The sequence below is a fragment of the Lepidochelys kempii genome, chromosome 24 (genome assembly GCF_965140285.1).
Source record: "Lepidochelys kempii isolate rLepKem1 chromosome 24, rLepKem1.hap1, whole genome shotgun sequence".
Classification (NCBI taxonomy): Eukaryota; Metazoa; Chordata; order Testudines; family Cheloniidae; genus Lepidochelys; species Lepidochelys kempii.
Window position 1 is genome coordinate 18,024,344 of NC_136403.1, and position 13,155 is coordinate 18,037,498.

At 62.0% G+C, this 13,155-nt stretch overlaps 1 protein-coding gene across 2 annotated transcripts; it reads right to left on the reverse strand.

Annotated features, from left to right (window-relative positions):
• Positions 1 to 4,803: 4,803 nt before the first annotated feature.
• On the reverse strand, positions 4,804 to 9,810 carry LOC140902566 (interferon-inducible GTPase 5). Of its 2 annotated transcripts, none has more exons than XM_073322772.2 (2): positions 9,605 to 9,810; positions 4,804 to 7,820 (listed from the first exon to the last, which is right to left on the reverse strand). In XM_073322772.2, exon 2 carries the CDS (start codon positions 7,808 to 7,810, stop codon positions 6,584 to 6,586), a length of 1,227 nt encoding a protein of 408 aa, XP_073178873.1. In that variant the 5' UTR covers positions 7,811 to 7,820; positions 9,605 to 9,810; the 3' UTR covers positions 4,804 to 6,583. The 2 variants fall into 2 exon arrangements, with proteins under 2 accessions (XP_073178873.1, XP_073178872.1); XM_073322771.2 differs by lacking the exon at positions 9,605 to 9,810 and adding an exon at positions 8,345 to 8,407.
• Positions 9,811 to 13,155: the final 3,345 nt, after the last annotated feature.

Genomic DNA, 13,155 nt, shown 5'->3' on the forward strand with positions numbered 1-13,155 from the left:
CCGCAGTGCCGCCGAAAAGGCTCTAGGGACGACGGCGGCTCCCGAACGGAGCCGGCAGCAGCAGCGTGATGCAGCCGCAAACAAGGCCGTTGTCCTTCCGGGGCGGATTACCCTGAACGTCGGATGTTAGACACGGGAGGGAATTGTCCCACCCGGGGGGCCCCAGCTGGAGTCCCGTGTCCAGCATGTGCCCCGCACTTTGGGAAAGATGTGGGCAAATTGGGAGGAGTCCCAAGAAGAGAAATAAAAGGGATGAAAGGTTTAGAAAACCCAGCCTGTGAGGAAAGGTTAAAAAACCCTGGGTCTGGTTAGCGTGGAGAGAAGACAACTGAGGAGCGACCTGGTAGGTTGTCAGATCTATGGTCGGGGCTGTTAGAACGAGGAGAGGGATCCATTGTTCTCCGTGTCCCCCGAGGGGGAGACAAAAGAATTGTTTTGTTTTCTGCCAGGGAGATTTGGGTTCGATTTTTAGGGATAACTCTCAGGGGAGTTCAGCTCTGGAATCGGCTTCCAAGGGGGGTCCTGGGCTCCCCATCATTGGCGGGTTTGAAGATCAGGTTGGACAAACTCCCGTCAGGGCTGGTCTAGGTTGGCTCGGTCCTGCCTCAGCGCCGGGGGCTGGACGTGACGACCTCTCTGGGTCCCTTCCAGCCCGACAATGCTGCATTGTGTAAGCTAAAAAGCTGGCGCGTCCTGAGCCTCTCATCCTACGGCGGAATTTCCAGCCCTCGTTCATTCTCGTCACTCTTCTTTGACCCTGTTCTGGCCACTCCTTCCTTGTCAGTGCCCATCGTCTGGAATCCACCGGGGGATTTCCATAGGACATTAGATCTACGTCCACTCATCAAAGACTTCCTCACCGGACCACGGCCCGTCACAGCTGAGGGTCTGGCCCCATTGACTCTCTCTGCTCGGTGACAAGCTACATCTCCGAGACCTCCAAGGGTGTCCTCCAGGGAAAACCAAAGGTCCCACGGCTGCGATTGCCAAGACATAGGAATGCAGCACAGATCCCCTGGCCTTGTGGGGCGTCTTTTCTGGGTGTAGGAGGCCCTAGGTCTGGTACTGTGGGTTCAGCTTTTACTGTTTAACTTTTATGGCTTCTCGTGTCTAGTTCCTATTGTTTTAAATTCCATAGTTCCAGGGAGGTTCCCGTTCTGCGGAAGGATCAATATTTGTGCAGGTTCCAAATAAGTCCAAAGTCCAAAGCGGGGGGAGGGCACTAGGAGCCAGGACTCCTGGGTTCTATGCCCAGTCCTCAGAAGGGAATGGGGTCTGGTGGTCCAGGGGGGCTTGCAGGAAGCCAGGACTCCCAGGTGCTATGTCCAGTTTGGGGAGGGAAGTGGGGTCTAGCGGATACAGCGGAAATGCGGTGCCCGTGGGAGTCGAAGACGGCACCAAACTCTTTCGATCAGCATAAAGAAAAGCACCCTCAGCTAAAAAAGAGGCCCAGCCTGTAGCATATGCGTTCAGCCCCCAAGCCGCCGGGGCTTGAGGAAGGAATCCCTGGTTGAATTTCTCTGCCCTGGGTTACACAGCAGGTCAGACTGGATGGCCAGAGCAGTCCCTTCCGGCCCACGGTTCTTTGAGTCTGATCCTCGATTGCTTTAAGGACCGGCGGGTACATCACTTTTGCCAGATTCATAGGCCTCGAAGTGGGGGTCCATGTAGCTGGGGTGCAATAACCTCCGTTTTATCATCCAACTCTTACGTTGTGTTTTGACTCGGAGCACGTTATACACCCCATATTCCAGATGGGGAGACTGCGGCCCAGAAAGGGGACGTGACCTGCCCGAGCTGGATCCAGCCGGCCTGTGGCCAAGAACCCAGGAGTCCTGCAGCCCACCCGCCCCCACAGGCGACTCTGACCCGGCCTAGAGGACCTGCGGATTCAGGCCTGTAAATCCAGCTCACCTCCCTAGCTTGGGAGAAGCCGTTTCTCTTACACACACACCCCGGGAAGGTGGCTGAGGACGCTCTCCAGCCACGGCACCATCGTGCCGGGACGTGGTGGTCACCGGGCATCCCCTGCTTCCAAGCCAGGGAGCCGAAGCTCCGCAAGGGGCCCGTGGCAATGCAGGGAGGGGGGAGAAATACAGGTGCCCAGGGAGGAATTGCCGCCTCTCACGCCGATGTGTGAAACATGCCCGGGGATCGGTCCCCAGCCGCTCATCGGTGCCACGACGCCCTCTGGTGACAGGCTGGCACACGGGCCTGGTCCACGCCCCGGAGCGCAGAGAGCGCCCTCTGCTGCGTCTCCGACATCGTAACACCGACTGATTTCATCGGCGTTGCCAACTTTCTAAGAGCAGAAAACCGAACACCCTGGCCCCACCCCTTCTCCGAGGCCCCGCCCCCGCTCACTCCATTCCTCCCTCCCTCCCTCGCTCACGAGCTCATTTTCACGGGGCAGGGGGTGGGGATGCAGGGGGCTGAGGGCTCCAGCTGGGGGTGCAAGCTCTGGGGTGGGGCCGGGGCCGAGGGGTTCTGAGTGTGGGAGGGGGCTCTGGGCTGAGGCAGGGGGGTGGGGTGTGTGGGACGAGGTACGGGCTCTGGGCTGGGGGTGCAGGTTCCGGGGTGGGGCCAGAAATGAGGTATTCATGGTGTGGGAGGGGGGTCAGGGCTGGGGCAGGGGTTGGGGTGCAGGAGGGAGTGACGGCTCCGACTGGGGGTGTGGGCTCTGGTGTGGGGCTGGGGATGAGGGGTTTGGGGTGCAGGAACGGTGCTGGAGCCGAGCGGTTCGGAGGGCAGGAGGGGGCCCCACGCTGGGGCAGGGGGTTGGGGTGCAGAAAGGAGTGAAGGCTCTGACTGTTGGTGCGGGCTCTGTATGAGGGATTTGGGGTGCAGGTGGGGGCACCAGGCTGGGGCAAGGGGTTGGGGTGGTGGAGGGGGTTCAGGGTGCAGGCTCCAGGTGGCACTTACCTCAGGTGACTCCCGGAAGCAGCAACATGTCCTCTGGCTCCTAGGCAGAGGCGCGGCCAGGTGGGTCTGCACGCTGCCCTCGCCTAGAAGTGCTGCCCTGGCAGCTCCCATTGGCAGTGGTTCCCCGCCAATGGAAGCTGCAGAGCTGGCGCTCAGGACAGGGGCAGTGCATGGAGCCCCCATGGCCGCCCCTGCACCTAAGGGCCACAGGGACATACCAGCCCGTTCAGCAGCGCTGCCAGGAGCTGCCAGGGTCCCTTTTTGACCGGGTGTTGGCAACCCTAGACCGACTGCTGACTCGCTCCTTTCCAGAGGGACGCACCCGGGCTTGGGAGAGCTACACTCCGGGGGGTAACTCAACCGGCCACTGTGTTCATCTCGGCTGATAGCACAGGCCAGAGACCTGCCCCACAGCCATTCCCAGAGCAGATCTTCTAGGCATGGGTGGCGTGTGAACCCTCCCTTCAGGGAGGCCAGCCCCCTGGCCCTGCCCCTTCTGCCCCCCCGACCTGCTAGAGCCCCGAGCCCCACCCCCACCCACCGCAGCCAGAGGAGCCCCAGCCAAACCACCCCGACCCTCCACCCTGGCCACCGGCCGGCCCAAGCCACCAGACAGCCAAGCGCCGAGCTCCAAGTCGCCGGCAGAGCTGAGCCCCCGCCACCTTCAGGGGAGAAGGGGAGCGTGGGCAGGGCTACAGCATGGGTAAGGGGAGGCTTAGCCTGCCCTGGCCTATGATACCGCCCGCCCGCGCTTCTAGGAAAACATCCAGTCCGGACTGAAATCCAGTCTGCACTGGTCGAGCTGCAGCTCCCAGCCATCGGAAGAGCCTGTTACTAAATCTTTGTTCCCCAGGCAGACACTGACAGACCGGGATCAAGTCGCCCCTTCACCTTCCCTGCGTTGAGCTAAACGGACGGCGCCCCTCAAGTCTCTCACTCGCAGGCAGGTTTATTTCTAACCCTTGAGTCATTCTCGTGGCTCTTCTCTGAACCTTCTCCATGTATCACCCTCCCTCTCGGATGGAGCAGGAGACGTCAGGGGTGGCCATTCGCTTTCCACGCGGAACCACTGGATACGGCTACACGGAACCATCCAGCATAGCACAGGTCGGAAAATCCCACCTCATTCTTCCTTCACCAAGCCCAAAACTTCTGGTTGACACTGATCATAGGACGTAGGACTGGACCTCCTGGGTCATTGAGTCGTTATCCCTGCGACTCCAGTTCTGGGCACCGTGCTTTAGGAGAGATGGGGACAAACTGGAGAGACTCCCGAGGAGGGCAAGAGAAATGTTCAAAGGTTTGAGGAAAGGTTAAAACCAGGGCATGGTCAGTCTGGAGAGAAGAAGGCCGAGGGGGGACCTGAGACCAGGCTGCAAATATGTTAAGGGCCGGTATAAAGAGGCAGGGGATCAATTATTCTCCATATGCACTGAAGGCAGGACAAGAAGCAACAGGTTTAACCCGCAGCCAGGGAGATGGAGGTTGGATGTTGGGAAAATCTCTCTAACTCCCAGGGCAGGGCAGCTCTGGAATCAGTTCCCAAGGGTGGCTCTGGGTCCCATCACTGGAGGGTTTGAAGACCACGTTGGACAAACCCCCATCAGGGCTGGTTTAGGTTGACTCGGGCCTGCCTCCGCGTCGGGGGCTGGACGCGGGGACCTCTCGAGGTCCCTTCCGGCCCCACGTTTCTGTGGTTTCCATAACCCTATGGAGTCTACCCCAGACAGGAAGTGACTCGATCCATGGAAACGCAGAGCTGGGAGAGACCCTGAGAGCTCCCCGAGCCCAGCCCAGAACGGTGCAGCGTGAGCTGCTGTAACTCCGGTGTCCTTGTTACCCGACGGAGGTTAGAGCTTCAGAGTCGCGTCAATAAACATCTGAGAAAAACAGAGGTTTTATTTAATAAACATCCTTTGCTTTACAAAAGTAAGGGGCTATTTCGTTACCACTGTCCAGTTAACATAACAAGTGAGAGATCCAGAGGTTACCTTATCATGGCTCTGACATCTGGATTTGAGGTCGCAATTCAAGCCACACCCTGGATACTGAAAGAGAAACCTAATTCTCAGCCCAGTGAGAGGGACGCAGCCTTTGCGTATCGTCTCCCTCCAGCGTCTCTCGAGCCAAACCCTGTGGCCAAGATTGGCTCCTCTACGAAACTGGTCCAAAGTTAGAATTTCTGCTCCCTGAGAAATTTGGATATTTTGAAATTTGGTTTTGTTCTGAATCAGGATGAAAACCAGAAATAAATTTGACAATTTCCCCATGAAACTAAATTGTTGGGGGAAACTATTTTGGTCTGGGGCTGATTGGAACATTCCCGTTCAATAACATTTTAAAAACCTGATCAAATGATATCCAATATAATCAATTTGAATACAATAAAATCTGATAAAATCCAATAAAATAAACTCAAAATGTTTCCTTCTGTTTTTGACTTTTACAAAATGTAAACGTTAATATAATAAAATAAAAAATGCAACCAAGTAAAGTCCAATAAAATGTTTCCCTCTGATACTGATTTTTTTTAAATTAAAAAAATCAAAAATATCCAACACAACTGAAATGTTTCCTTCCAATATTGGCTTTTGAAAAGTTAAACAAATCCAATGAAATAAAACCCACTAAAATCAAAATCTTTCCAATGTTGATTTTTTTTAAAATCAGAAACAAACAACAAAAAGGAAAAAAATCCAATATAATAAATCTGATAAAACCAAAACGTTTCCTTCCAATTTTGACCATCTACAAATGGTTAAAAATTGAAACCAACCACCCAGAATGTTGAACCCAGACATCCAAACGCTCGTATCCAAATGGGATTTTTCCCCTGATTTTTCCCCCCAACGATCAGTTGTGTCAGGTTCCCACGCACGGTCCCGATTCCGACAAGAGCCCGTTTTCCGACGGAAGGCTGCTCTACTGGGAAAGTCCCGACCAGCTCCGCCCCCACCTCTGCCTCCTGCCGTCTCCTACGCCCTGGGCCATGGCTACCCTACGGGGCGTTAGCGCTGTTGCTGGGACGCCGTGGCTATGCCGGCCTAACCCTGCACCGTAGTCACACCCGACAGCAATGGAAGGGGTTGGCCATCGGCACAGGAATGCCACCTCCCCAAGTAGCTGCGTCAACGGAAGGTTCCTTCCAACAGCCTAGCGGTGTCTACACCAGGGTTATGTCGGCCTAGCCCCAGCGCTCGGGGAAGCGGGTTCTTCCCGCCCCCCAGCAACCTGGCTACGTTGACCTACATTTGATGCATAGACCGGGCCTTGGTTTGCACAAGCCCACGACGCGGGTGGAAGGAGGCACGGCCCCCACGTCTCCACGGGGAGCAGACGGTGCCCGTCCCGTCAGCGCAGGAGGCTGCCCCCACACCAGCCATCATCCTGCCCCACAGGCCACCCCACCCCCCCACTGGCCACCTCCTCCCTCAATGCTCTGCTGAGGTCCAACCATGGTGGCACATGCCTCCCAGGCTACCCACAATGCACCTCGCTCTCCAGGGAGCTGTGGGGTCCTGGCGCTATCTGGCCCCACCGGGGGTCCTCCCAGCCCCGGCCCCCCCATGCAGCTGGTGTGAGGATGGGGGGGGGCAGGGCACAGATGCTGGGGGGGGCACTAAGCCTCCAGCAGCCCCCCTCACCCAGCAGGGCCCGTCCCTCAGTCATAGAGGAACCCGGGATCAGGGGGGTCACAAGGCTCCCCCTCCTCCCCTGTCCCGTAGGCGGCCTCCAGCACCCGCTGGGCGTCACCAGCGAAGCCCTCCAGGGCACTGTGCAGCAGGTAGTAGGCGGCCACAAAGGAGATGCCGCCGGCCACCAGGTTCTCCAGCAGCGGCAGGCGGGCGCGGGCCAGGCGGGCGGCCGCCTGCCCACAGAGCGCGGCCTGGCTCAGCACGTCCCGCACGGCCGCCGGCGAGAGCTCCCGGCCCAGCGCCGAGCGCACCTGGGCCCGCAGCCGCTGGAGGGAGCCGGCGCCCGCCCGGGCCAGCCCCCCCAGGGACTCCTCATCCAGGCCGAAGCTGCGGCGGTAGGAGCCCAGCGTCTCCACCAGCATGGGCACGTTGAGCTGCAGCGGGAGCCCCGGCAGCGCCGAGACCAGGGACGCCAGCAGGGCCTTCTTCCAGACGTGGCGCCGCAGAGCCTCCTTCCGGCGCCCCACGGACTCGGCTGTCAGGGCCGGCAGGGCCAGGAGCAGCGCGTGGCGCTTGTGCCCGGCCAGCTCCTCCGCCAGCGTGGCCTGCAGCCGCGGGAAGTCGAAGCGATGCAGCTGGAAGGCGGAGAGCAGGAAAACCCGCGGGGCGGCCGCACCGTCCTTCTCCAGCTGGCGGGCGCAGTCCGCGCGGATCTCGTCCAGCACCTGGTCCTCCTGGAAGCGGGCCGGCCGGCGCCGGCGGGACGCCCGCAGGTCCTGATCCACCTTGGTGCGCAGGAAGTAGAAGCGCCTGCCCGCGGCGGCCAGGGCCCGGGCCAGCTGGGCGTGGCTCTCTCGGAACCGCTCCGAAGCCACGAGGAGGAAGAAATCGTAGCGCATCAAGCCCACCTGCTCCAGGTACCGCTCGGCCCGGAAGCTGGGGGTGCCGATGCCGGGGAGGTCCCAGAGCCGGACGCTGGGGAGGCCGGGGTGGGGGTAGGGCGTGGGCTCGGCGGTGGTCTCCACGACACCGGTGGGGGCGGCGCGGGGGTCCGAGTCACTCAGGCCACGGAGGGCATTGACCAAGGTGGATTTGCCGGCGCCGGATTCGCCCGTCACGGCGATGTCCAGGGTGGCCGAGTCCAGCGAATCCAGCAGGGTTTGGACCTGGGTGGAGACCTCCAGAACCAGGCGGGACTGGATCAGGGAGCCCATCTCGGTCAGGTCCTGCTCCCGCAGCTCCAGGCTCTGCATGGCGGAGGAGCTGGCTTGGAAAAGAGGCAGGATGAGGTTTCTTTGGCCTACAACCCGGGTTGCCACAAGACCCCACTCCCCTCCCGGAGCCGGGGAGAGAACCCAGGAGTCCGGGCTCCCCAAGCCCCCCCGTCCTTTGCTCTAACCGCTAAACCCCACTCCCCTCCCCCAGCCGGGGAGAGAACCCAGGAGTCCGGGCTCCCAGCCCCCCCGCCCTTTGCTCTAACCGCTAAACCCCACTCCCCTCCCCCAGCCGGGGAGAGAACCCAGGAGTCCGGGCTCCCAGCCCCCCCGCCCTTTGCTCTAACCGCTAAACCCCACTCCCCTCCCCCAGCCGGGGAGAGAACCCAGGAGTCCGGGCTCCCCGCCCCCCCGCCCTTTGCTCTAACCGCTAAACCCCACTCCCCTCCCCCAGCCGGGGAGAGAACCCAGGAGTCCGGGCTCCCCGCCCCCCCGCCCTTTGCTCTAACCGCTAAACCCCACTCCCCTCCCCCAGCCGGGGAGAGAACCCAGGAGTCCGGGCTCCCCGCTCACAGCATTTCTCCGGAGGCTCCCGGGGAGCTGCCGGGCTGGTTTCGCGGCGGTCCCGGGGGCGGGGGCGGGGGCGGGGGGGGGAAACCGAAACCGAAAGCACCGGGCCGGCGGCCGGGGGAGGAGCCCGGCGCTGGGCTAAGAGCCGACAGCAGCCAGCCTGGCCCCGCACCAGGGCTCCCCCCCCGGCGCCCCCCCCGCCGCCCCGCGGCCCCCCCCCGGCGCCCCCCCGGCGCCCCCCACTCCCGCCCCCCCCGGCGCCCCCCACTCCCGCCCCGCGGCCCCCCCCCAGCCCAGCCCTGGGCTCTCCCCCCAGGGATACTGTTGGCGGGGGGGCAGAGCTGGGGGGGCTACTCTCTCCCAATCCCAGGCCTCCCTGGTTACCATGGTTACCGGGGGGGCGAGGAGGAGCGGGGGGGCCGGGAGCACGTGACAGACCCAGCAGGGCAGAACGGGAGCGGGGGGGGGGGGGGCAGCTCCCACCGCATTGGCTGAGCTCTTCCAACGGCGTCCCTGATTGGCTGTGGGGGAGGAGCCCTGAGCCGAGCCCCGTGGTGCAGCTGCACCGGGGGGGCGGCCGGGCTGAGAACCTGGGGGGTCCCTGGCTGGGGAGGGGGGGTTGCCTGGGGGGGTCCCTGGCTGGGGAGGGGGGGTTTCCTGGAGGGGTCCCTGGCTGGGGGGGGGGTCCCTGCCTGTGGAGGGGGGGTTTCCTGGCTAGAGGGGGGTCCCTGGCTGGGGAGGGGGGGTTTCCTGGAGGGGTCCCTGGCTAGAGGGGGGGTCCCTGGCTGGGGAGGGGGGGTTTCCTGGAGGGGTCCCTGGCTAGAGGGGGGGTCCCTGGCTGGGGAGGGGGGGTTTCCTGGCGAGAGGGGGGTCCCTGGCTGGGGAGGGGGGGTAGCCGGGGGGGGTCTATCATAATGCCCCTGTGGAGCCGGGGAGCTCTAGACCAGCCTGACCTCGATCCCTGGGGAAGCTACTCGCGCAAGTATCGAACATTGAGTCTGCGAGTTCCCGGGGCCGAACCAGCCGGGTTCCTGCCTTGCCAGGGGAGCGGGTCTGCAGGAGGGGGGATGCGGGGGACGTAACAGGCCTGGAGCGCAGCCGGGCTCCCGGCCCCGGCCCTCGTGACTAAGGTTGAGATTTTGTCCCAGGTATTTTCAGTAAAAGTCACGGACGGGTCACGGGCAAGAAACTAAAATTCACGGAAGCCCGTGACTTGACCCCGTTACTAAAAACACCCAGCAGGGGCGGGCGGGGGCCACTAACCGTGGGAGCCTTTCCGGGGCCTTGACAACCGGCCACTGCTCCGGCCGCAGGGGCTGACCACTAGCCACTGCTCCGGTCCTGCACAACTCCTGGGTGGGGGCTGACGGCCGCTCCAGCCCAGCCTCCGTGCGGGACTGATGCCGAAGAAGTCACGGCCCCTCAGAGACCCGGCCGCTGTGACCTCCGGGACAGGACGGTCTGACGGGTCCGCTGGGGAACTGCGGCCGTGAAGTGGGTACAGAGCTGGTTAAATAACCGCAAAGAAGGCGTAACTGCGCATGGAAGGACATGGGATCGGAGGGAGGTCCCAAGTGGGGCTGTTCTGGGCCCCGTGGTGTTTAACATCTGCATCAATCCCCGGCGTGCAGGACTAGGGAGGAGGCTGATCAAGTCCGCAGACCACGCAAAGCCGGGGGACGGGGTTGGGGGGAGTTGCCAACGCTTTGGAGGGTGGAGCTGAAATCCAGAGGGACCCCGATAGTTTGGAGCACTGGGCTGTAGACGACACAATGAAATTCAACCCAGGCTAACGGCAGGCGCTCCGCCGAGGGAAGAAACGCCACGTGCCCCAGCCCAGGCTGGGGGAGAACTGGCCGGGCAGCAGCCCTGCCGAGAAGGAGCTGGGAGTCGGGGCAGGTCACAACCTCGACGGGAGCCAGCAATGCGAAGCTGGTGCAAGGAAAAGGAAATGCAATTTTCGGTTGCATTAGCAGAGGCAGAGCAAGCGAGTCCCGGGAGGCACCAGTCCCGCTCTGCTCGGCGCTGGCTCGGCCTCCACTGGAGGACGGCGTCCAGTTTTGGTCACCACGGAGTAGGCCGGACGGAGAGAAACTGGAAGGCCCCAGCGGCGAGCGACAAAGAGGGAGCACGAGTCCTAGGAGCAAAGGCTGCAGGAACTGGGCATGGTTTGTTTGGGAAAGAGGAGATTACGGCGGGGGCGTGACCGGGGTCTTCACATACTGGCAAGGCTGCCGTGAAGAAGATGGAGACAAGTTGTTCTCTCTCGCCCCAGGGGGCAGGCCAAGGGGCAACAGGTTCAAACTGTAGCAGAGCAATTTAGATTAAACCTCAGGACAAACTCCCCAGCTGTGAGGCCCGTCAGCCAATGGACCAGACGCCTCAGGGGCGTCCTGGAAGCTCCTTCCCTGCAGGGTTTCGAGAGGAGACTGGACGGCATCTGTCAGCGGTTCTCAAACTGCAGGTCGGGACCCCACTTTAACGGGGTCGCCGGGGCTGGCTTAGACTTGCTGGGGCCCAGGGCCAAAACCCGAGCCTCCCCGCCCAGGATTCAAGCCGAAACCCGAGGACGTCAGCCCCGGGCTGCGGGACTGAGCTTCCCGGCCCCCTGCGTGGGGCTCAGGCTTTGGCTTTGGCTTTGCCTCCCCCGCAAGGCCGTGGGGCTCAGGCAGGCTCAGGCTTCGGCCCCCCCTCCTGGGGTCATGTAGCAATGTTTATTGTCAGAAGGGGGTCGCGGTGCAATGAAGGTTGAGAACCCCTGATTTAGACCCAACCCATCCTGCTTCTTGACAGGGGCTGGACTAGCTGACCCTCGCGGGCCCTTCCAACCTCCGGGGTCTGTGGCTCTGTGATTCCATGGGGGGGGGATCCCGTAGCAGTTGGACGCAGCGTGTCTGTCTGAGGGAGAGCCGATGCCTGGACCCCAGAGTTCCCCCCCTCCACCGCCCCGCCCCGCTGGCTTGGGAGTCCACTGAGCACCGGCTGCTGCAGCAGGTCCCTGCCCCCATTGGGGTTCCCAAGCCCAGACAGGAGGGTGGGTAAAGGGGGGGTGAGCACATGGTGGGGGGGCTGCACAGGGCAGAGATGGGAGGGGGAAATTGAGCATGAGAAAGTTATTGGGAATTGGGGGGATCCAATCAGGTTTGGGGGGATCTGGGGGTTCTGAAGGGGTAATTGGGGGGATCCGGTCAGGTTTGGGGGATCTGGGGAGTAATTGGGGAGATTGGGTTGGGTTTGGGGGATCTGGGGGTTATTGGGGATTTGGAGGATCTTGGGGGGATCAGGTGGGGTTGGGAGGTCCTGGGGGGTTATTGGGGGGATCTGGGGGGTTATTGGGAATTAGGTGGGGCTTGGGAGTCCTGGGTGGGTTATTGGGGATCTGGAGGATTATTGGGGGGATCAGGTGGGGTTTGGGGGATCTGGGGGATTATTGGGGGCATCAGATGGGGTTTGGGGGATCAGGTGGGGTTTGGGGGTCCTGGGTGGGTTATTGGGGATCTGGGGGATCAGGTGGGGTTTGGGAGTCCTGGGTGGGTTATTGGGGATCTGGGAGATTATTGGGGGATCAGGTGGGGTTGGGGGATCTGGGGGATCATTGTGGGATCAGGTGGGGCTTGGGAGTCCTGGGTGGGTTATTGGGGATCTGGAGGATTATTGGGGGGATCAGGTGGGGTTTGGGGGATCTGGGGGATCAGGCAGGGTTTGGGGGTCCTGGGTGGGTCATTGGGGGATCAGGGGGTCAGGCACCGGAGCAGAGATCTCTGCGCCCACCTAGCCCCAGGGCAGCTGCTGCTCTTCATGGGCCATGATCCCGCCAGGAGCTTTGCACCGACAGAGTCGGGCCATAAAAGGAACACGGATCCAGGCTGGTAAACAGCGGATTGTGCCAGTTCCCACCCCTCACCCGCCAGCTCCTCCGGTGCCCCTCGCTCCTGACCCGCAGCCCCCTGCCAGCCCAGCCCGGGGCTGAGAGGGCCAGTCTGGCTGAACTCTGCCCTGGTTCTGCAGGTCCCTTAGTGGGTTTTCTTGAGATTGGGAAATTCATTTCACTTGTGACCTCTAACAGGCTTTGAACCCAGCACTGCGTGGGGCCTTTCCCCTCTAGAGGGCACCGGCCCCAATCCGGTCACAGAGCGGGGGGGGGGGGGGGTTGGCCGGCTCAGGGGGGCGGGGAATGGGACAAGGGGCCTTTCCCCTCTAGGGGGCGCTGGCCCCGATCCAGCCACAAAGCAGCAGTCTCCAGGGGGGAGTTCTGGGGAATACACGCGTGAAATGAGCTGGGAAGTTCTCAGCTTGTCCCAAAACCTGCCTCCAGGGGGGCTCAGAACCTCCTTCCAATTCCCGGCCTCGAGGGGCCCCAGCCCATTTATCCCCATTTATTTGGGTCCCAGCATTGTCCTCCAGCTGGAACAGCTGGTGCCATGGGCTGGGGGGCAGAGGAGGGGGGCTGGGGGGTTCGGGAGACCAGATAGCAAGAGTGAAAAATTGGGACGAGGGTGGGGGTAATAGAAAATCAGGAATCTGGTTGCCCTATTGGAGGTTGGGGGGGGCATTTGGCCGGGGGCCTCTGGGGGGCTGTGAGGGGGCACATGGACCTAGAGGCTGGGAGGGGATTGGCAGGGGAGGGGGAATTTGGCCAGGGGTCGCTGGGGGGAGGTTGGGGTGCTCTGGGGGCCACACTGGCCAGGGAGGGGGCTCCTTTTTCCTGGGGGGGCACCACCAGCAGTTAACCTGGAGTTATTTCCATGGCAAGGCAAAAGGGGGGGTCTCCCCCTCCCCCTTTAAGCCACCTGCCCGGTCCCAAAATAACCCCC